The sequence below is a fragment of the Equus asinus genome, chromosome 25 (assembly GCF_041296235.1).
Source record: "Equus asinus isolate D_3611 breed Donkey chromosome 25, EquAss-T2T_v2, whole genome shotgun sequence".
NCBI lineage: Eukaryota > Metazoa > Chordata > Mammalia > Perissodactyla > Equidae > Equus > Equus asinus.
The window spans coordinates 50,857,159-50,880,433 of record NC_091814.1 but is presented as its reverse complement, the minus strand read 5'-3'; the positions used below and the strand labels follow the sequence as shown (position 1 = coordinate 50,880,433).

The 23,275-nt window shown below is 37.2% G+C and overlaps 1 protein-coding gene across 3 annotated transcripts; it reads left to right on the top strand.

The window, feature by feature from the left end:
* The first annotated feature begins 220 nt into the window (after window positions 1-220).
* GORAB (golgin, RAB6 interacting) lies at window positions 221-20,829 on the top strand. 3 transcript variants are annotated; one of them, XM_014845171.3, is made up of 5 exons: window positions 221-407; window positions 8,437-8,791; window positions 11,013-11,114; window positions 13,262-13,402; window positions 18,981-20,829. In XM_014845171.3, the coding sequence occupies exons 1-5, from the start codon at window positions 347-349 to the stop codon at window positions 19,438-19,440; spliced, it is 1,119 nt and encodes a 372-aa protein (XP_014700657.3). In that variant the 5' UTR covers window positions 221-346; the 3' UTR covers window positions 19,441-20,829. The 3 variants fall into 3 exon arrangements, with proteins under 3 accessions (XP_014700657.3, XP_044614208.1, XP_070353716.1); XM_044758273.2 differs by having other exon boundaries at window positions 228-407; window positions 8,437-8,795; window positions 18,981-20,823; XM_070497615.1 differs by lacking the exon at window positions 221-407 and adding an exon at window positions 1,154-1,225 and having other exon boundaries at window positions 18,981-20,823.
* Window positions 20,830-23,275: the final 2,446 nt, after the last annotated feature.

The following is a 23,275-nucleotide window of genomic DNA, read 5'->3' as shown; positions in this document are numbered from 1 at the left end:
GCCTGTTTTATCTCCACCCTTATCTCCATCGCTGTTTCCCCCTTGTCTCTTGAAGAGACTAACCCAACGAGATCAGGTGACAAGAAGAGAGAGCAGAGCCAGGTCAGGGGAAATGAATGTCTGCGAGGCCAAGACGTCCTGAGGCAGTTTGTCCGGCACTGCCGGGGGCAGCCTCGAAGGCATCCCGACCCTGCGGCCAGGGAGAGGGGGCCTTGTGTCCAGAGCTCGACGTGCTGATTGGGTGTTCGGCCGCGGCCACGGAAGAACCCGGATGTGCCTAGGCAGCCTTGTTGGCAGTCGGGCCTTTGAGGTTTGGGTGTACTGAGGGTGCTGGCAGCCGGGGCGGATGGCGCAGGGTTGGGCTGGCTTCTCTGAGGAGGAGCTGAGGCGACTAAAGCAGAATAAAGGTAACGGGACGAGCCTGCGGATGTTTAATTCCTGGGTCTGTTAAGGGGAAGGGGCGGGGCTGCAGCTTTTGAGGGGGCAAGGGGGCGGGGAATAGGGGGTGTGTGTGTGTGTGAGTGTGTGTAAGGAGCTGTAAGTGGGAGGACAGGACTGAGGGGGCTCCAGAGGGGTGTGTGTGTGTCACTGTCAGTCAGGGGAAGGAGCTGTAAGTGGGAGGACAGGACTGAGGGGGCTCCGGAGGTGGATGTACCTGAAGCCACTGCGGGAGGGGCGGACCCAGGGTTCTGGGTTCTACTTTTAGAAAAGAGAGTTCCGGAATCCATTTCAGGGACTTGACTTTTTCCTGTGGAAGGAGTGGGACTTGGGAGAGGAAGTGAGCCTACCGCCTGGCTGTCTCCTGTAGGAGGATCAGGGCTTGGACGGTTGGGGTCAGGGTAAAGGAAGGAGGAGGGGGGGCACACCTTATAAGAATTGTGATTGATTTATAGATGCAGACAACGACTGGGGAAAAGGGAGCACAGGGGTTTTGAAGAAAGGCAAAAAGTTGGTGCTTTTCGTAATATATCTGGAGGCTTGCATTTACTTCTGGTTGCCAGATGATTTTTGCAGTTCTTTCCAACTCTTGAGAGTCAGCAAATCAAAAGGGTGTTTGAGAGGTTATATGTGACATATCTAGCTATGGGTGTGTTTATAACTATCTACTGACTTCCGCGTAAGCTAAAATTTTGTGCTTCCCCCTCCAGCTTTATAGGGTAATCATTGAGCGGACTTGTACTGTTTAGTTATCTTTTAAGGAAGGAATTACGTTTGCTGATACTTGGTAAGAAACTCTTGGTGATATAAACTGCTTTGTTTGTGGTTGAAATTTCGTAAAGTTCTCTATGGTGATCCTGGTAGTGCACACCACCTCTGTGAGTTTACATCACTCTTGGTACCATAACTTACATATGTTACTTTGGGAGAAAATTAAATAAGCCTTGCCATGCATTTTTTTATAGTTTGTGAGAAATTTGGATGTTGCTCAGGTATGTCTGTGGATTTTTAGCATAGATGTGAGAATAATCTGGGGCTGACAAATGGAAAAGGAAGTAAATTAGTAACATGGGACCAGTGTGGACTATGTAGAGGGAGGAAATTTTAATTGGTCTAGAGGCATTTAAAAACTATTATCATAAAAGTTATACTAGTGTATAATTAGCTGACTGTCTAGCTTGATGTTCTCAAATTCTTTTGCTCTGTGTTTTCAACATCCATTCACTCATTCCGATGTACAGAGTACAAGTACCCCTGCTTCTGGTCAGACCCGAAGTTACAGGTGTGGGCTTCTCCCTTAGGGATGCTAAGATGAACAAGGCATCATCCCTGCCTTCAGTGAGCTTCTAGTCTAGGGAGGAGACAGACTGTTATGTAGAGTGATAGATGTACAGGAGCTTGCTTCAGACCTAGTGGGAACCTCACAGTGCTGGGGATTGGGTGGAGCTTGCTAAGATTTCACAGAGATTATGTGTTAGCAGAGGTGAGTTTGCCAGAGGAAAGAAGACTTGATGGAGAAGTCTAAATTAAACCATAGATTAATTATGTAGAAGAACATTTCTAAATATCTCTGCGATTTGGGATAGAGACGGGGCAGAAGGACCTTAACTTCAAGGCCTGTCATTTCATAGCAAGATGTTAGAGCATAGACTCTAGACTCATAGCTCACTAGTCTATGTCCACCTTGAGGACAGAGAAAGCACCTTAGCACTCATAGCCAAACACAGTGATTGGCATATAGATCTCCCAGCTCTGCCTCTGTCTTTTCACCTTGGAGTTCTCATGTGTAGAACTAGAAGAGTTGGATCTTTAATTTTAAGGCTCCTTCCAGCTGTTCTCCAACCTTAAAAATACAGTTAATCTGTGAAAATGGAGTTGGTTGCTAGCAAAAATAAGGACACTGATACTCTAGAGAAACCCATATGTGCATTGGGGAAGGTTAAGAATGTGCTTTACATTCTTGTTTATAGTATTAAAAAGCTGGAAACAAACCAAGCACCAAATTTCATGGAAAACTCATTTGGAATTTTGATTGGAATCGCGTTGAATTTTTAGATCAATTTGAGGAGATTTGACGTCTTCACGTTAACACTACCACTAACATGGTATATGTCTCCACTTATTTAGGTCTTCTTTAATATCTTTTAATAAAATTTTAGAAAATTTCCTGTAGAGGTTTCGAACACCCTTTCGTTAGATTTGTTCCTAGGTACTTGACAATTTCTGGTATTGAAATATCTCCTCTTTAACTGTTTTCCAATTGCTGCTGATGTATGAAAAATACAAACAAGCCAAAAGAAAAATCGACAGAAGATATGAATAGATATTTCTTGGAAAAGGAAATATGAAGAGATGCTTTTCACCATAATGAACAGAGAATTGCAAATCGAGAGCACAGTGACATACTACTTCATACCCATTTGATTGACGGAAATTTGAAAGTCTGACAATATTAGATATTGACAAGAAAGTCCATCCACAGGATATTATACATTGCTAGAGGGAATGCACTTTAGAAAGCAATTGACATTTCTCCTAAAGGTATACTTTATGACCCAGCAGTTCTTAGATAATATCCAAGGCAAATTCTTGGACATATACAAGAGGAGACACAACAGCAATATTCATGGAAGCAAAAACCTGGAACCAACATATGTCCATCGGTGGAAGAAGATCAGTAGATTCTCATTTAGTCACATAATAGAGTATTATACAGCATTAAAAATGAATGACTATAGTAACATGAACAATATGGATGAATATTGGCAATATATTAATTTTTAAAAAAGATTACATACAGTATGATACCCTTTTTATAAAGTTAAAACAACTAAATAAAAGTAAAATTTTTTAGAAATATTTGTAGAGATTATATGACATAAAAAGCAAAGAAAAGAAGTGATCAGCACATGATTCAAATGATGGTTGTCTTGGGTGGAAAGAGCAGGGCTTAAATAAAGGATATAGAGCAGAGATCTCAAACTCATAGCCAGTTGTCTTAATTTAACCCAAAAATATTTTGTCTTTTCAATTTTTTTCTTTTCTTTTTTGGTTTAATCTTTAAATTTCTTTTTTAATAGTGATGATAATCGTTAGTGCTGTTTGCCAAATACTTGTAGTTTACTTCTCTTCCCAGTATATTTCTGTTGCCCTTGTTTGAGGTAGGGCCAAGTGCTAGTTCCACGGTAAATTGTGAGCAGAAGTGTTATGTCACTGCTGGGTCAGAGCAATTAATTGCTATAGCAAGACCTTCCTGAACTCTCTCTTCTCCCCCACCCTGGGGCCTAGGAACACTGAATGGTGGCTATAGAGTCAGCCTGGAGCCTTGAAAGACTGACCAGCAGAACCTCTTTGCTGACCTCTAGTTGGCACAGGCATTAATGAGAAATAAACCTTTGTTATTTAAAACCACAGAGATTCCAGAGTTCTTTATGCCTACAGCATAATCTAGATTTTCTTGATTAAAACAATTCCCTACATTTAAAAATCAGGATATTTTAGATAGAAATCTGAAAAATCATAATGTCTGGTAACACTGACCTAAACTTTTAAATGACAGAAGGCATTTTATTTATTTATTTATTTATTTTGGTGAGAAAGATTGGCCCTGAGCTAACATCTGTTGCCAATCTTCCTCGTTTTCCTCGAGGAAGATTGTCACTGAGCTAACATCTATGCCAGTCTTCCTCTATTTTGTATGTGGGATGCCACTACAGCATGGCTTCATGAGCAGTGTCTAGGTCTGTGCCCAGGATCTGAACCCATGAACACTGGGCCACTGAAGTGGAGTGCATGAACTTAACCACTACCCACCAGGCCGGCCCCAACAAGGTATTTTTAATGGCTAAAGGTGGCTACTGATTGCCCCCTTTAAGCTAGATTTGTGTTCCCCAGTTTACCACAGTCTCCTTGATGCTTGCAGCCCCCAATATAAGTATCTAAAATAGTATGTTCTGTTTTTTTTCCTAAAGACTTTATTTTTTTAGAGCAGTTTTAGGTTCACAGCAAAATTGAGAGGAAGATACAGAGATTTCCCATATGTCTCCTGCCCCCATGCATACGTAGTCGTCCCCGTTATCAGCATCCCCCACCAGAGTGCCACATTTGTTACAATTGATGAACCTACATATTGACACATCATCACCACTCAAGTCCGTAGTTTTCATTAGGGTTCATTCTTGGTGGTGTACATTCTGTGGGTTTGGACAAATGCATAATGATGTGTATCCATCATTACAGTATCATACAGAGTATTTTCACTGCCCTAAACATCCTCTCTTTGCCTATTCATCCCTCCTCCCCTCTTCATAGTGCTTAGTAACCACTGATCTTTTTACTGTCTCCATAGTTTTGCCTTTTCCAGAATGTCGTGTGGTTGGAATCATGCAGTATGTAGCCTTTTCAGATTGGCTTCTCTCACTTAGTAATATGCAGTTAAGTTTCCTCATATCTCTTCATGGCTTGATAACTCATATCTTTTTAGCAATGAATAATATTCCATTGTACATACCACAGTTTATTTATCCATTCACCTATGGAAGGATGTCTTGGTTGCTTTCAAGTTTGGACAATTAATAAAGCTGTTATAAACATCCAAGTTCAGGTTTTTGTGTGAACTTAAGTTTTCAGCTTCTTTGAATAAATACCAAGGATTGTAATTGCTGAGTCATATGGTAAGAGTATGTTTAGTTTTGTGAGAAACTGCCAAACTGTCTTCCAAAGTGACTGTACCATTTTGCATTTCCACCATCAATGAATGAGAGTTCCTGTTGCCCCACATCCTCACTAGCATTTAGTGTTGTCAGTATTCCAGATTTTGACCGTTCTTATAGATGTATAGGGGTATCTTGTTGTTTTTACTGGCATTTTCCTAATGGCATATGATTTGGAATATCTTTTCATATGCATATTTGCTGTCTGTATCTTTTCTTTGGTGATGAGGTGTCTGTTAAGGACTTTGGCCCAGTTTTTAGTAGGGTTGTTTTCTTATTGTTGAGTTTTAAGTGTTCTTTGTGTATTTTACATGATAGTCTTATCGGCTGTGTCTGTTGCAAATATTTGCTCCCAGTCTGTGTCTTGTCTTCTCTTTTCTTAGACATTATCTTTTGCAGAGTGGAACTTTCTAATTTTAATGGAGTCCAGCTTATCAATTATCTCTTTCATGGATAGAGCCTTTGGTGTTGTATCTAAGACATCATTGCCATACCCAGGGTCATGTTATCTTCTAGGCGTTTTATAATTTGGGGTTTTGCATTTAGGTCTATGACCCATTTTGAGTTAATTTTTGTAAAGGATGTAAAAGTCTGTGTCTGGATTTATTTTTTTCAATGTGAATGTCCAGTTGTTTCAGCACCATTTTTTGAAAAGACTGTCTTTGCTCCATTGTATTGCCTTTACTCCTTTGTCAAAGGTCAGTTGACTAGATTTATGTGGGCCTATTTCTGGGCTCTCTATTCTATTCCATTGATCTGTTTGTCTGCTCTTTCACTAATACAGCTGTCTTGATTACTCTATCCTTATAGTAAGTCTTGAAGTCAAATAATGTCAGTCCTCTAACTTTGTTCTACTTCAATATTGTGTTGGCTATTCTGGGTCTTTGCTGCTCTGTATAAACTTAAGAATCAGTTTACCAGTATCCACAAAATAACTTGCTGGGATTTTGATTGGGATTGTAGTGAATCTATAGATCAAGTTGGGACAAACTGACATCTTGACAATATTGAGTCTCCCTATCCATGAACATGGGATATTTCTCCATTTATTTAGTTCCTTGATTTCATTAATCAGTTTTATAGTTTTCCTCATATAGATCTTGTACCTATTTTGTTAGATTTTTACGTAAGTATTTCATTTTTTTTTTTTGAGTGCTAATGTAAAGGATACTGTGTTTTTATTTCCAAATTCTACTTGTTCATTGCTGGTACATAGGAAAGCGCTTGACTTTTGTATATTAGTCTTGTATTCTGCAGCCTTACTATAATGGCTTATTAGTTTCAAAAGTTTTTTGGTCATATGTTCTATTTGTAAGTGTCCTGATTTGTTTATTTGGGAGTTGGTAAGTTTGGTGAAAATGCAAAATAAAATGGAGCCTGAATTACAGAGGGACTGTTAATTCAGCTAATGAGTGTAACTGGGAGGTAAACAGGCTCAATGACATTTTCTGATGGTGTGAATAAAGATCAGTAGCCAAGAATAAGTTCCTATTGCAAGGTAAAGGAGGCTACTTTGTGTTTCTGGCTAAAGTCAACAATAATACAAGCATACCTTGGAGATATTGTGGTTTCATTTCCAGACCACTGCAATAAAGCAAGGGAGTCACACAAATTTTTTGCTTTCCCAGTGCATATAAAAGGTGTGTTTACACTATACTGTAGTCTCTTAAGAGTACAATAGCATTATGTGTAAAAAACCAATATGTATATCTTAATTTAAAAATACTTTATTGCTAAAAACATGCTAGCCATCATCTGAACCTTCAGTGAGTTGTAATCTTTTTGCTGGTGAAGGGTCTTGTAAAAAACTGTGAAGGCAAAGCGAAGTGCAATAAAATGAGGTATGCCTGTAACATTTTACTTTTTTTTCTTTTTTTTTTAAGATTGGCCCTGAGCTAACATCTGTTGCCAATTTTCCTCTCTTTTTTTCTCCCTAAAATCCAACCCCAGTACATAGTTTTATATCCTAGTTGCAGGTCATTCTAGTGCTTCTATGTGGGACGCCACCACAGCATGGCTTGATGAGTAGTGTGTAGGTCTGTGCCCAGGATCTGAACCTGCAAACCCTGGGGCCGCCAAAGTGGAGTGTGCAAACTTAACCACCCAGCCACAGGGCCAACCCCCATTTTACTTTTTGATAGTGTGTCTATCTTTTAAAAATGTTTTATATATATCATTTAATCCTTACACCAACTCCTTGAGTTAAGTAGAGCCTGTAAATTTTCAACCAGTTTGACTGATGAGGAAACTGAGGTAGGGCATAATTAATTGACTTGCCTAAGGGTACTAAGCTGGACAAAAGCAACACTGAACTGTGGCTGTAGAACTTTTAACTCTCCTTTGGGAAATTTAAATAATAAGCTTGTGTTTCTTCAAAGGTCAATATGCAGTATTTAAAAGCCCTATTTGAGTTCATTTACAAGGACTTATCATAATTTCATTTCCCAGGCATTTTATAAAGAATACCATTTATAGATCTTATTAAATATAGTATGAACTTGAGTCAGAGTCTCCATTTGTCCGCCTTACAAGCTTAACACTGGCATGGACAATCCAAAGAGTATAATAGAATTATTATTTAGTTTATAATGCTTTTTAAAAAAATTTCTCCCAGTTGTTTATCTTCCTCTATGGCTTTGCTCAGGCTATTAAAATTAGCTTGCATACATTGATTAAAGGCTAACTTAGACTTCAAGAACACAACCTTGGACTGTTCTGGAGCATGGAAGAAAACAATTTAGGGTTAACTAGCATTCCTAGACATAAGAGACTTCATTCAGTTTTACTTTATGTATAGCATGTACCTATGTATCAAATTGCCCTGATATCTATTAAAATTTAAGAATGATGAAGCCCATTTGAAAACTGAACCACCATTTTATTTCAAGAGAGCAGACAGAACCATAAATCAAATTTAAGACATATCAAAGAATTCATGTCTCTCTAGTTTGGTCATATTAGTTGATTGTTTTGACAGTTATCAAATCAAGTTTAAAAAGAAAGCTTGTTTTGTATCCCAAAGGCCTAAATCGTGGACAAATGGACTTCCTTGAAGATATATTGAGAGCTAGGACAGTTTTTGTTAAATACTGACAGTATCATCAGAGAACTGTTGAAACTTGACAGGTAGATGGCTGTTTTTCCCTGGGCTTTTAAGATAGAGAAGGGGGAAAAACTCTTTAGAATTATTATCAAAGTTTAATCTTGATGCATTATTTTCTTGGAGAAATTGTAATTATTTGCTGCTTACACAAGGAATTTTCCTCCATTCTCTTTTTTATGTTAGATCCATTTGAACCACAGCGGCGTCTCCCTATGAAGAAAAGCCGACAACAACTTCAGCGAGAAAAAGCCCTTCAAGAGCAAAGCCAAAAACTTGGACTTCATGATGGATCAACTTCGTTACCTCCAGAGCAGCTGCTTTCTGCACCGAAACAGAAGCTTAACACTCAAAAACCGCGCTGTCCCCCTACTCCTCCTAGTCCTCTTGTGCTCACCTCTCCTGTTGGGGATGGAAAACCACATGGTACTGAAAGTCAACCAAGGGAACTGGGACTCCAGAATTCCCATGATGGTCACAAAAGTGCTGAGGTTCTACCTCCAAAGCCAGATGGCAAATTGGAGAAAAAGAAAGTGGAATTGTTAGTAAGTCTATATATCATGAGACTTTTTTCCATTTAACCTTTTTCCACATTGGGCTGTGAAGAAATAGTAGTTTTGACATTTTCTCTGTTTTATGTTCTAAGGTAGGAATGTAATGAATAAACTATTGAAAAATACCTACCACCTATCTTAGCCAGTCGATGTCAGGCGTTTTTTATGTTTTTATTCATTTAGTCTTCACAACAGCCTCACAGTACATGTTCATTATTTTCACTTTAGAGATGAGATATCTTGGACTCAGACGTGATATTATATTCCCAAAGCAAATACACAGCTAGTAAGTAGCAGAGTTCAGGTTCACATACAAGTCTCTCAGATCCAAAGTCTATGCACCTTACACTTACCAGAAGCACTTCCCATAGTACTCCTCCCCAGATTGAACCCATTCTTCACCTCAATGCAGACTGCATCTCTCTTGGCCCAGAAAAGAGTACTTGTGGAGAGACGTGAAGGGCTAGTCAAAGAAAGAGTGTAGGAAATTGAGGGTATTAATTAAATACTTCAGCTGCATCATTAGATTTTTTTTTATTCTTTATTTAATGTGTTTGTATTAGAAACCACCTCCAGAATTTAGTTTAGTCACATTCTTGTGGAAATTGCCATTCTGTGACTAGTGAATTCTTACAATCAGAATTTTGATTGTATAGCTTTTGTTTTAATATCTACTTGTATTTGTTTCCTCCTGATTTATCACTTACAGGGAAGGAAGGATGGCATTTGTTTCTGCTTTCTTTTCAAAGTATCTTATATTTTTTCTAATCTCAGATGTTTTTTCAATATCTGCCAATCCAGATTCTGTACAGAGTTTGAAGTATTTCCTGCCCTCCATGGGTTTACACCCCAGAAATGATTTTCACAAGAGATATAAAACCACTTGAATTAGGAGATCAACATTGAACAAGCACATACATTTAAGTGTCTTTAAGTGTAGTTTACCAGCAAAAGCCTGAGACAAGTGGAGGTGGTTTAAATTGAGCTGGACAATTTAGATTGAATGTCATCAGGGAAATTATTCTTTTTTTAGATACTTGGGAAAATTTTCATGGAAGATATGTATCAGGAATTGTTGAAAAGGAGAAATTCTGAGACTCTAAGAAGGGGAAAGGAGGATTATATCTTAGAGAGTGCTCGGAGACGACATTTCACTTCTCTGGACGAGGCAAAGGACAGATGAGAGAACAGTAGAGAATTAAGAAAGTGAAGAAGGGCTTGGAACAAGTAGAGGATTCCTGCCCAGCGAGTTCTCTGATGCAGTAGTAAAACACCAAGGCCTCTGAAGGAGGGAATTCCCTGATCACAGTAATGGTTAGAGAAAATCCAGATGTCACTGTCACAGACCATTTGGGAGAGGATGCTGATGAGCTGGAACTAAGGCGTCTGGTGAGGAGATGCCTACAATAGTAAAAATGAGAAAGAAGCAATGCCAGCACTAAGGTGGAGGGTGTAGGAATGGAGAGAAGGATGATTTTGGAGGCTGTTACTAGGTCTGGGAACAGATTTTTTGTATAATAGCTGTAAGAAGTTACAATAATAGGAATAAATAGGTTTATCATTACCTTGTTTAATTTGAGTTGACGGCAAGTTCATGAACTTATGGGGAATTTTAATATACTTCTTTCAGAATTAGATTAGAAGACAATTCATGTTTTGAGATCTTTGAAGTTTTCTTTAGCTCAGCATTCAACTCTTAGCTCATAATGTTTCACTCTGTTTAAGAATGTTTGAGAACTGGAAAGTGAGCAAATTAAAATGAATGAAATAAACATTGGTTGTTGTCTTAAAGGTGTTAAATGATGAAGATTTTCATTATAGAAAACCCTGAAAGCTATAACATAAGATTAGCTACAGACCAATTTATTTTGCTCTCCATTTTGCGTATAATAATACATAATTAACTTATGCAAGTATCTTTGTACTCCTAAAAAATGCCACAGTACTCTAGCTTCCAGTTTGTGGGTTCCTAGATTATGTACATATAATGGATTTCAAAGGGCCAATTTATATAAGCCTTTGCTTCAAATCATAGTCTTTGTTCCTATTAGAACAAAATAATGAGCTGCAGATGGGTTCCTTTTAAGAGGACTTTTGAAAGAAAATATACGTAATCTGGTTGATTAAATTTTATACTTAGGGGACTGAAACTGGTAAGGTGTGGGATGGTGTTTCAGAAACTCATTTTATACGTTTTTTGCTCCCTAGGCAAGAAAAGTCTCGTTGGGAAGTTCTTCAACAAGAACAACGACTAATGGAAGAGAAAAATAAACGTAAGAAAGCTCTTTTGGCTAAAGCTATTGCAGAAAGGTGAGGCACCTGAACCAGAGGTTATTTATAACCAGCAATCAGCTCTGTCATGTTTTATATTTATTTTGCCATGTCTGTCCTAATAAACCGAGATTTTCTCTACAACCATTACTTTTAAGGCTAACTAAACAAATGATGCTTTATAAATGATACTGAAATTCCAGCATTAATTTATTAAGGAGGACTTTTTAAGCATAGATCATAACGAATTTATGAATACAGGTACATCAAAACTTAAGGATCAGCATTAGTGTTTTCAGTTTTAACCATCTACACATTCATAAGGGAGCAGTAAATAGCTATCAATATAAGTAAATTAGCAACAAATGCAGGTTTTAGTTTTGACGTAGGGAGGCCTTAATCATCTGACATGTAGAGGAATGAGAGTATTGCACATAAGTGGCTTACAGTCCTACTAATATTAATTGTGTTTCCTATGGACATTTTTCTTAAATAACTTGCCCTGCCCCCACTAATGGAAGATGCATGGTGTAATTTAACCTTTTATCCATGACTCAGGGTCACTGTTATGAACACTCTCCCATACTGTGCGGTTCGATTTTTATGTGACTGCCCAGTGTCAGCGGTCAGCGATCCCTTTTCCCTTACTACATTGTACTGGCTTAAACAGCAACATTCCCATCTGAGCCACTTTTCTCATCCCTTACTCACTCTTTCTGCCCGTTTTGTTTGTAGTTTCTAATGTGCTGTGGCCTTTGGAAACCAACCTCGGTCAGTAAAGAAGTGATTGAGAATAGTGAGAACTAAATGCAAGGAAGATTGGCATTTTCTTTTTAGATCTCCAGAAAAGTCTGGCAAAACTATTATTGCTTGAAGCTGGTATATGTGTCAGATTGGGGCAAGGGATGGGGATGGAGAGAAAGGCAGGTGGGTGTAAGCAATTCAGAATTTTATCTGCCAAGGGGGTTTATGTATTTAAAAATGATGATTTTTTTCTCCTACCCGTATAGCTTGATCTTTCATGAAAGCTTGGGAAATATGCAGCTTACTGAACTTACTATGTTTCAAGGAAAAAAAACAACATATGATTATTAAAAAGCATTTTAATAGTCTTCAATTTGGAAGAGGTTGGGGAGGCTATTTGCTGGGGATTTTACAGAAAGATTAGGCTCAGCACTTGTTCTTCTCTGTGTGCTTTTGATTTAAGAGAGAAAGCAGTGATACAGCCAGAAGTGTAAGGAAATAAGACCTGATTAGATTATTAATAAATGGACAGTAAAGCACTTGAAGTAAAAGTATCATATTGTTAAGTTAACTTTTGTAAGCAGAAAACAAGGGTAAATGCATAATGGAGTAGAAGTCAGGAGAATGTAAGTTGTGATACAGTGGTTTTATGTGGGAGTTTTATTCTGTGAGAATGTGTGTGAAATTTTAAAATGAGTGAAATCATGATTAAAGGTTGACTTTTATATTTGTTTATTCTGTTTCTTAATTGTATAAATGTACTTGGGGTGGTGAGGGAACTGAGAGATGATGACAGTGGCTGTGCTTTTAAACAAAGAAAAAAAAGAGTGTTTGCTTTTGAGCCCTAGAAAGAAGAATTTTGAGGACCTGTAGTTTTGCCCAAAGAACAAGAATCAAAGCAATAAAAGTCTGGAGAAATGAGTCCTAAGAAAGTTAAAGCCAAATAGATGTTTTCAGAAATATAAAGAAATGGTGTTTCATGCAGGCATTTGTTTTGGTGTCCACTGAGTATTAGACAAATGAAAATGGGCTTAGCCAGAAGTTAAGGCTAGAAATTTGGAAAGCTGTGTTGGGTGTTTCAATGTAAAGAGAATACAGTTATAGAATAATATACAGAATAATAGTGCCTATTCTCATCTTTATGGCATGAATATAGACTATGAGTGAATATTTATTGGTATTTTTTAAATCTTTTTCTCTTGTGTATGAAAATATTATATACTATTAGAAAATTTGGAATAAGAAGGGAAGAAAGCACAGATCAGTGTTAGAGATGTACCAAAATGTTATCAACATTTGTTTTGTTTCAATTTTTCTAATTTTGAAAAATTAGACATTGTAACATATTGTATATGCAATAGCTTGCTTTTTTCATTTATATCGTGTATGGATACATGATCTTAAAATATTTTTATTTTTCCACTCATTTTCCTGATTTTTAGATCTAAAAGAACTCAGGCAGAGACCATGAAACTAAAGCGGATCCAGAAGGAGTTACAGGCTTTAGATGACATGGTGTCAACTGACATTGGAATCCTCAGGAACCGGATTGATCAGGCCAGCCTGGATTATTCATATGCTCGGTGAGTTGGGGACATTGAACTCTGAACAAGATGTCCAATTTAATTAATGTTTATTGCTACCTGGGCCGGGGACGTTAATGTATGTCATCATTTAAGCCTTGTAACAACTCCATTAGGTGCTGTATTTATTCCTGTTTTGTACTAAATCAAGTGTCTCCTCTTGGAGTCTTCCTTAATTCTGCCCTACCTGTTTAACCTTACTCATCTTCCTAGTAGACCATGTCTTGCATTATTTATTTACATTTTAGTCTTTGCTGCTAAACCATCAGATATTTAATGTTTGGGACTCTTTAAATGTCTGAATGACTTGCCCCAAAACTCTGTTTTTCTAATACCACATCTGTGATCTTTCTATTAAGAAATTTGGATTATCTGAGATGGTCCTTAGGGGTTAGCCTAGTTCTCATTTCAGTTTTCATCCAAAACCGATCTAGTTTAGTTTTTAAAAACCTCTGAGTATTTTAAAGAAAATACCACTCTGTCTTGTAAGCTTGAAGTTTTTTCTCTTTTTCTTTTCTTTTTGACTATACTCTGTATAAAATGGTTTGCTATCATGTGTCTCTTTGGTTTCAACTATTGGCATTTTTTTAAAGAGAAAAAATCATCATGAAGTATTTTTTAAATGAACTAACACATGTAAAGAATTACATGAACTTTGCAAACAGATAAAAGGGCAAAAAATTAAGTCCAATTTCAGGGTTTTCAGTCCTTTCAACATTGCTTTAATCATCCTGGTTTGTCTTTTTTCACAAGAGAATGCTGTGTTAATGACTCAGTTTTGCATCTTTCTCTGTAACACTAGAAATCAATCAGAATGCCTCATTAGACTAGGGTAAACCACAACATCAGAATGTTTATATAACAATTTAATAAAGCGGAAATGCTTGATTGTGGTTTTTGATTCACTGTTTATTGTTTAAGAAAGAGATTTGTGGTGTCCTTGTGAGTTTTGAAATTGTTGTTTGACCGTATGCTGTTAGATTTAATGGGCTGCCTTTATTAATTAACTGCCTAAATTAATACCATCAGTAGCTGATAACTGGAGGTTCCAGATTTCTATTAATAAGGTCATTGAGGAAGTAACCAAGATTTTATTAAGATTAAACTAAGCCTAGACTTTTAGCACATTCTATTCTCTGTAACTCAAGTTTGCCAGAGGAACATTTTTATGCCTTTGTAGCCCTTTATTTGAATAATTTAGATTATTCTAGATACCTCACCAAAAAAAAATCATCTAATTTTATTTTATTTCTGTTCTAGAGAAGGCTGGAGAAGGATGCCTTTGTATGTTGAACATTATATAAGAAATGTCATAGCTTTAGCCTTCAGAGAACCACAGAGAAGATGCGATTACTAGTTAAAGGAGAAAACATCTATAATATGTAAATATTTTTAATGAAATTTTAGTAAATTTTTACATGATAATAAAATTTTCCACAGTAAATTTTTATATCTCTTAACAAGCTAAAGATGACAATTTCTCCTGGGACTGATATAGACATATGGTTATCTGTGAATATCCATATTGTATTATGTGAGGCTATTTTTAAAAACCTAAGCTCTTGAGTTAAGTCGAAGAAAAGCCACAGACAATTGTGACTGAAACCAGGATTGTATCTTGTTCATGCATAAGATTAAGATAACATTTTCTGAATTTGCATCTGTGGTTATTGAGAAATTATAGATTAATGATATAATATTATGGTCTAGAGTTCTGCAGAAGGTAATCCCCAGGGCAGTCAGTCTCTGTTGGAGATTTCCTTGTTTTTTTTTTTTTTAAATAAAAATGATATCATAGTTCTATAGTGCCTGGTATGGTGCTATGTCCACAAAAGGTTCTTGGATACTGAATAGGCCAGAGTTCACTTTGGCCTTTTTGTAGGGTAATGTCAGGGTAGACACCTCTCAGGAGACCAGCACTTTGAGTGAGCCAACTTGAGAGAGTTGTTGCTGCTGCTGCTCACAGCTATGACTACAGTGCTGCCATATGCTCTGCAGACCAGCTTGTAAAACTGAGTGGCTGCGTGTAGAACATTTCTTTAACCCCCAGTATACCGGGAAAAACAGTTATCACTATTTGCTATCTATGTTTAATAGGTACTCTTAAACACACATGCACACAAATGTGTGCATACACATATATACATAAATATTTTGTCATTTTTATGAATAATTTACATATGTAAGAAAAAAGGGATTGTGGAAAACAGCTTTATTAAAATTTTTAATTAGAAGGTAAGCATAGCACACCTCTTTGTATCAAGTAATGGTTGACTCCAAACATTATAAAAAGCTGAAAGAATGCGCTTACATCCTTTCAGCGACAGAGGGTGGTCCAGATACTTGTAAAATATGGTGTGATTAAGTTCTTCCTGTTGAAAGTATTAACTATGAGAATAACGTATTTTCTTTTTGTCCTCAGAAATAGATTTTTCACTCATTGATTGTGAGTTTGAGAAAAACTGAGAAAATTCATCTAGGATGTATTTTTCTGAGGATTCATACTCTGAGATTTCACTTGTATGATCAGTTTTACTGTCGCGAATCTAGACTGTCTGTCTCTGCATTTGTATTGATTTCCTAGGGCTGCCATAACAACTTACCACAAGCTGGATGGCTTAAAACGACAGAAATTTATTCTCTTCCATTTCTGGAAGCCGGAAGTCTGAAATCAAGCTGTTGGCAAGGTTGCTCTTCCTTCAGAGACTCTAGGGAAGAATCCTTTCCTTGCCTTGTCCAGCTTCTGCTGACTGTGGGCATTCCTTGGCTTGTGGCCACACCACTCAGTTCTGTGCCCCCACAGACACATTGCTTCCTCCTCTTCTCTCTCAAAACTTCCTCTGCCTCTTTCTTAAAAGGATACCTGTGACTGCGTTTAGGTCTCACTGGCTAATCCTAAACAAACTCCTCTCAACGTCTTCAACTTAATCATATCTTTTGCCATATAAGGTAATATCACAGGTTCTGGGGATGAGGAAGTGAATATCTTTGGGGAGGCATTTTTCAGCCTACCACAACATTCGTCTTTTGATTTGTCCAATAACTGCAAAATGTCTTCATCTGTCAATTTTCTCTACTTTGCGGTTATGAGCAGAAAATAAAAAATAGTAATTTTCGACTATTCAATGAAAGCTGAGAGCAGATTACAAATACCATGTTTCTGGTCTTCTTTTATACCTTCTTGAAAGGTGATGTAATACGTTGAACAACACAGTAGGGAAACTAAATGATGATAATTTATTTCATTATAGCACCATCCTTTTAGGTCATTTCGTCATTTTCTGTTTTCTTAGCATAAGTGTGAATTTTTTACCATAAGTGTGAATAATTGATGAGTAATGAGGAAGTAATTCCTAGGGTGATAAAATGGCGAAATGTTTGAAGATACAGGAAAAATAATACCTCAACAGTCTCATATTGTGTGTTAGATTTATAAAAGGGTCCACTATAGCCATATTGCAAAATAATTAGTTTGATTCTATTTTTTTTAAATATAAGTAAATTTTCTCTGTTCTCTGGAAGACTTCTAAGAAAGGATAAAATCATATCTTGATCCTTATAAATAGTTAGAACTGCTCAGAAAAAAACTGGAAAACTAAAAATGGATCAGTGGAACTTAATGGCATGCCAAGGGTCAATGATTGAGTTTTTACAAAATTTCAGTTATACCAAAACCAAGAGACAGTTTCTAGACTCCTTTAAATAACATTCATTAAATTATTCACTATCCCCTTAAAATAACAAAAAGATTCTATGATTACATTTCCAGTTCAATACGTCATACTGTGTTATGTATAATGCTCTTATTATTCCATTCCAAAGTATATCATACCCTGATTTGGTATTATTACCTGGCCCCCAGGCTCATAGTGTAGTTTGTGAAACTAATCAATATTTTAAAAATGAATCACTCTGTACAAGAATATATATGCATATTTCTGGCTAGGGAGACTTTAAATAAATAAACAAAATGCAGAATCTTCAGTGATTTATCCAGGGTGAAAGATCAGTGGAAGCCTAGGGACCTATTTGCAAATTTTAATGTCAATTCAGCATTCATAAGCCCAGTCAGTAAATCTTTACTCACTGCCTGGCTGAGGAGACCACAGACTAGCAGAGGAAGGGGGTTTGAGTGGGAGGAAGAGGCAGGGTATTCATGTACCTACAGAGAATGTTGTCAGAGCGCTTAAGCTCTGGACAATCATAAGCAGGATATGTTATAAGTATGGAAATAGGTGATCCAGATACACAACAGCGCTCCTTGAGAACAGTTCTTTTAACGTGGGGGTAATTGAAAAATAGCTAGTTTTCTCATTCTTATGTTTACTAGATAACAGTAAAAATATGAAATATGATAAATTAACGTTACATAAATAAGAGTTTTCAAATATAAACACAGGTCCTTAAGTTCTATGTAATTCTATTTTAGTTGCATGTTTAGTGAAATACTAACAGTGCTTTTTGATTTGGGTGCTCTGAAGGGAAGGTTCTGTTTCTTGACTGCCTGCGAGGCACTGGGCTAGACACTTGCCTTATTTATACTATTTAATCCTTAACACTCCTATAAAATCTTATCATCACCACCATTTTACAGATAAACCAAAACTCAGTTGAAGAAACTACCTGAGGTCACTATACCTGAATTTTCAGCCATTTCATGACTATTCTCCAGCCCCTTCCATAGGAACCTGGCTGCCTTTTGTATTCATGATGCTGACGGGCACACCTCATCAGAACAAAGATGGGCCACCAACTCCAGAACTTTTAATCCATAGGCTAAGCAGGGCTTCATGGTATGGCCTGGCACTAAGAGCTCTGTTTAAACGGACATGCCAAGCCACACCAGCTCTAGTCCTCCCTCTGGAATTTTGGATTGGAACACTGAGAGATTGAGGGGAGTGAATTTGAGGTAGAGACACAGCTGGTGGCCATATTGGGCTGTGAGTATGGCAGGAAAGACAAAATGCAAGAAACCGTGGTTTCTAAGCGTTGTAGAGAATAGACTTTGATTCTGATGGCATGCCTGTGAGATTGCCTCTTGGGTCCTACCCACTGAGTTTTTACCTGAGCTGGTTTGACTAGGTATCTGTTGTGTACATCCAAAAAAAAGGCCTTGACCAAAACAGGTACACACGTAGCGAATGACAGAGCACATTTTGTGTCTCTCTTCCCAATTCTGCATTTGGTGATATCACACTCATAGCTTGAAATTGGTCATAGTGGTAGCATTTATATTACAGAAATTGACAAGCACTACGCATCAGGGCTTTCTCTCACTGGAGCTAGCACACCGCTGAATTATCCCTCCTAGCCTGCTTTCATTCAAGCACAGCCTTGGAAAGAGGAATGCAGAGGAATGTTGTATTAGGATAGTCCAAATGTGGATGTTGTGGAAGTTTCAGCAGCAATAGCTTAGTTTGTCTAATGTGTGGACGAATGTTCGTAAAGTATTGATATCCATATCTTCATTTATACTTTTTTCCCCAATTTTGGAATTTAATTTTGGTTTCTAGGCCCTCCTTTGAATGTCTTCCTCACTGGAAAACTAATGGACCAATTTTTGTGCCTGTCCCTGCAGGAAGCGGTTTGACAGGGCTGAAGCCGAGTATGTTACAGCAAAGCTTGATCTACAGCGTAAGACTGAGATTAAAGAGCAACTGACTGAGCACCTTTGTACGATCATACAGCAAAATGAGCTCCGCAAGGCCAAGAAGTTGGAGGAGTTGATGCAGCAACTGGATGTACAAGCTGATGAGGAGACTTTGGAGCTTGAGGTGGAGGTGGAGAGATTGCTGCACGAACAAGAAGCAGAGGCAAGGAAACAAACGGTTCATTTAGAGAGGCCACTTCAGCCTTCCGGGGAGCATGTGACATTAGGACTTGCTAAAGACAACAAAACGCATCCAGAACAAGCTGCTTCCCCAAAGGTAGATGAGCAATGTGAAAACTCCAATAGCATTCCCGATCTTAATCCAGACCACCCAAATCGAGACGTTACAACGACTGTAAATGACATTTCAGCTGCTCCGACCGTGTGAAGTGCCAGTGTTTGTTCTTTTCAACTAATAAGGTATTCAGTAAAGTAAACTTTCTATTGTAGATTATGCCGTGACCTCTGATAATAAATGCCTCTTTAAAACAGCATTAATCTTTGAATCCATGATTAGTTTTAGTATAACATGTTTGACCATTCTAAAGTCTCAAATTATGATAATTTTATATACAGTTCACCTTGATTTTGTTCCACTTCCTTCCGTGTACCTTTATTACTAGATGCAAACAAGTAACTTAAAAGAATGGAAGAAAAACTATGTGGCTGAGAGTGTTTTTAGACCAGATAAACATAGAAAAGTAAAAGGAAAAACGATACTCAGTAACTAATCAAACTCAATTTAACTTCTGGGAGAAGTGTTGAGAATGAGACTCCTGTTTTATGTAATCAGTAAAGAGACTCAAAAATTAATGTGGAAGGGAGACAGAACAAGAAATAACTGACAAAAGTAGTAGGCTGAATTATCTATTTGGATCTTACTAAAGTTACAAAACGCGATTGGAAATTACAGTTTATATAAAGAACAAGGCAGCTTAAGCCAGCAGTACTTCTGTCTTCAGTGAGGCTTTTAAAAGGCTTCACTGGGCACCTGTCTTCAGTGAGCCTGAAAAGGCTTCAATTTACAACGCGAGTTTTGGTTAGATGATACACACAAACACACACACTATTTTACTATTAATATATTGTCTTTTATCAGCACATTAATTAGATTTAGACAATGAAAACATTTCTACAGTGAGGCTGAAAATAATACAGAAAACGTTATTGCTATTTTTGATTATCCAAAAAATTGATATATTTTTTTCTAAAGTTATTGTAAATATGTATTTTATATGTTGGATATAAATTATCCTTGTCATAAAGCATTTAAATTGTTAAAATGATAATTTTCTTATTACTTTAATAGTTTGGTAATTACCATCACTACTACTTGACCACTACATTGTGCTAAATGTGAATGTGTAAATAAATATTGTAGTTTTATCAAAAAGTCTATGAATATTACATTAAATTATGGTCCATTTATCAGGAATGCTGAAAGTACAAATACTGCATTTAAAGTCTTAAACTATTATAAAAGAGGATAAAAACAAATGTAATATTGTATTCATAATAGTTTCTGAAAAAGTTGGAGACAGCCGATTTTTAAATGAGTTTGTTTGAGGGTATTATCTTCTAGTGATGCAGATGAGCTTTGTATTTTTATGTTGTATCATTTGAGTTGAGATTATAGCTTTCCATTACTGACTTCTCTAAACAGAGGCATTTCTGTCGATAGTTGTGTTTTTATTTATGAATGACATACATAAAAATTGAAAGCTTCATTGTCAGTACACTCATTTTTCTAAGGAATAAACCAGTCTCATGCATTTATAATGTGGTCTTTCATTTGCCTTTTAAAAAGGTTTCAAACAATTTGATAGTATTCTTAAGCAGTTTGTGGCAATAATGCATTCTGTATCTCCATGTGGTAGAGACAGTATCTACTTTTGTATGAGCCTCTGTTAAGGAAACTTCACCAATAAATGAGGCTCTGTAATACTGGCTAAATCCAGGTACAGGTAGGTACAATCTAATTCTCAGGCTAAATACTTTGAGGACTTATCTTATGAGGTACATGGAGAAATGAGATCCATGAAATAAATGAATTGGATGGGACCTCAGAGATCATCTGGTTTAATCATCTTATTTTACAGATGAAGGATTTGAGAGCCAGAAATTTCCCATGTTGGCCAACTGGCTCGTTCTAATCTTAAAGTGCTAGTCAAGTTGCAGTTCTAAACTCTTGATGTGTTTCTTACATCTATCAGGCCGTGAAGTTCACTGCATCCCTCCATTTGAAAATTTGGCTTGGCAATCCATGCAGGGATTGTGTTTGTGCTTGTGAAATCCTTTCAAATATGTCTATAAAGTGTCCACCAAAACCATTACAGTATTTTGAAAAACTTACCGTGCTTGGCTTTCCCAGGGTGGTATCCAAGTGCTCAGGTGATGATATATGTGACAAAGTTATATTGCATCAGTTTTGTACAAGGCAGCTGTATCCCATGTGTGAGAGGAACAAGAGCAAATTAATGAGAAGTGGGGGCTCCTTGCTATGAGGACCATATGCACTGGCTTTTCCAGCATAGTCCTGATATCTTTTAAAAATCATAAAATACATTCAAAAGATTTCTGATATATAGATTCACAAATCCACGATAATTGTTAGTTTCCATGAAGGAAATTATTGGTTCAAAATCACCGCCATGAGTTTCCTGGGGCACTTTGTAGAGCTCTCCCTCTCTGGTGTTAACCTCCTCTCCTCTTGCTCCCACTTCTCAAATAAAGCATAAGGTTATCAGGGTGCTTAATGATGTGATATGTAATTTAGGAGTTAACTGCTTTGTGTTGTCTGACTTGTTCTACTTCAAAGATGGTCTTTACCAAATTGTAGTAATTTTCACTCATCTCGAAAAAGTGTACTTTTACTTAGGTAAACTTGAATTTAAGAGGTCTTATACCTTGATTCCCTACTACTTTCTTTAAGTTACAGCCATTTTTGTGGGTTTCAGAGAAGCATGGTTCTCATAGCGTTTAAAGACAGGATTTTTCTCAAGTTTTTCACCTCTGCATAATTCTACTGAATTATAGCAACTGCAGGTGATGAATCTTTGTACTCACTGAGAGCACAGCTGGTTTCCAAGTCCGATGATAAAAATCTCTGATTGGAATTCCTAGAACATATTTCATTGCTGGATTGGCATTTGAATTATAGAGTAAAAACTCAGCTATAAGCCTCTGTCATTCTTTGTTTGGATTTAGCAACGTAGTACTCTCAAGGAGCTTTATCTGAGTATTCAGCAACTTCCTCTTCCGAGGCACTGGCACAAAACGGACTCAAGTTATTCTGACCCAGGCCATTCCCAGTGACCTTTATAAATGATGTTTTGGGTTTTGTATTTCTAAGGAGCCAAGTCAGCATTTTAAAAGGCACTGATAGATATAATTCACTCTGCCAGACAAGACCTGGGGCCACTCTGGACCAGGGTAATTATACCCCTTCTCAGCATAGATCTACCCCAGGCCTGACTTGAACTGCTTTCTGGAGGGATGAAGCAGGACACTATTTTCCAGTCTGCCTCTACCTTAACGTCAGGCCGGTTTTGCAAGCTCCTAATCCCAAACAGCTGTCTTGAAAATGCCACATCGTCTCTATGCAACTGATTAAACAACTGTCTGTAGCTACGTATATGGACAAGGCTATATAAGAGATGTATCTGTGCCTTTTGTCCTTAAGAAGCTTATAGTGTACAGGAAGGACTAAGATTTACAGAGTCTGGTACATAATGTGTTAATGGGAGGCAAAATAAGTGCTTGCAACACTGAACATGGATGCATCCTCCAGAAGTCCCCAAATTTTAGAACACTTCTAATTTTAAATATTGTATCCAGTTGTTTTGCAATCTATGAATATATCCAAGACCTGCCATATCTTTCAGTTTGCCTTTAGCACTGGGGAGCAATACATAGACAACTAGAAAAAGGAAAACAACAACAACAAAAAGCCTCTGTCAGACAGGGTGTCCAGATTTTGAGTTAAAAAATTGTAATCACCAGAGCAAGAGTGAATGGAAAGAAGGGGGATTTTTGCATGTCACTGGGATTTATAAGTGCAAAAAAAAAACCCCCTATCAAGTATTGGAAAAATTAACTTGAAGCACGTGCCTTTTTGACAAAAGGTTGATAGTATCTTCTTATGAGGAGAATAGCATAAATGTAAGTGCTCATTACAATAATTCAAGGTGTTGCTGAACCAGGGGGCAATAATTATTGCGCAA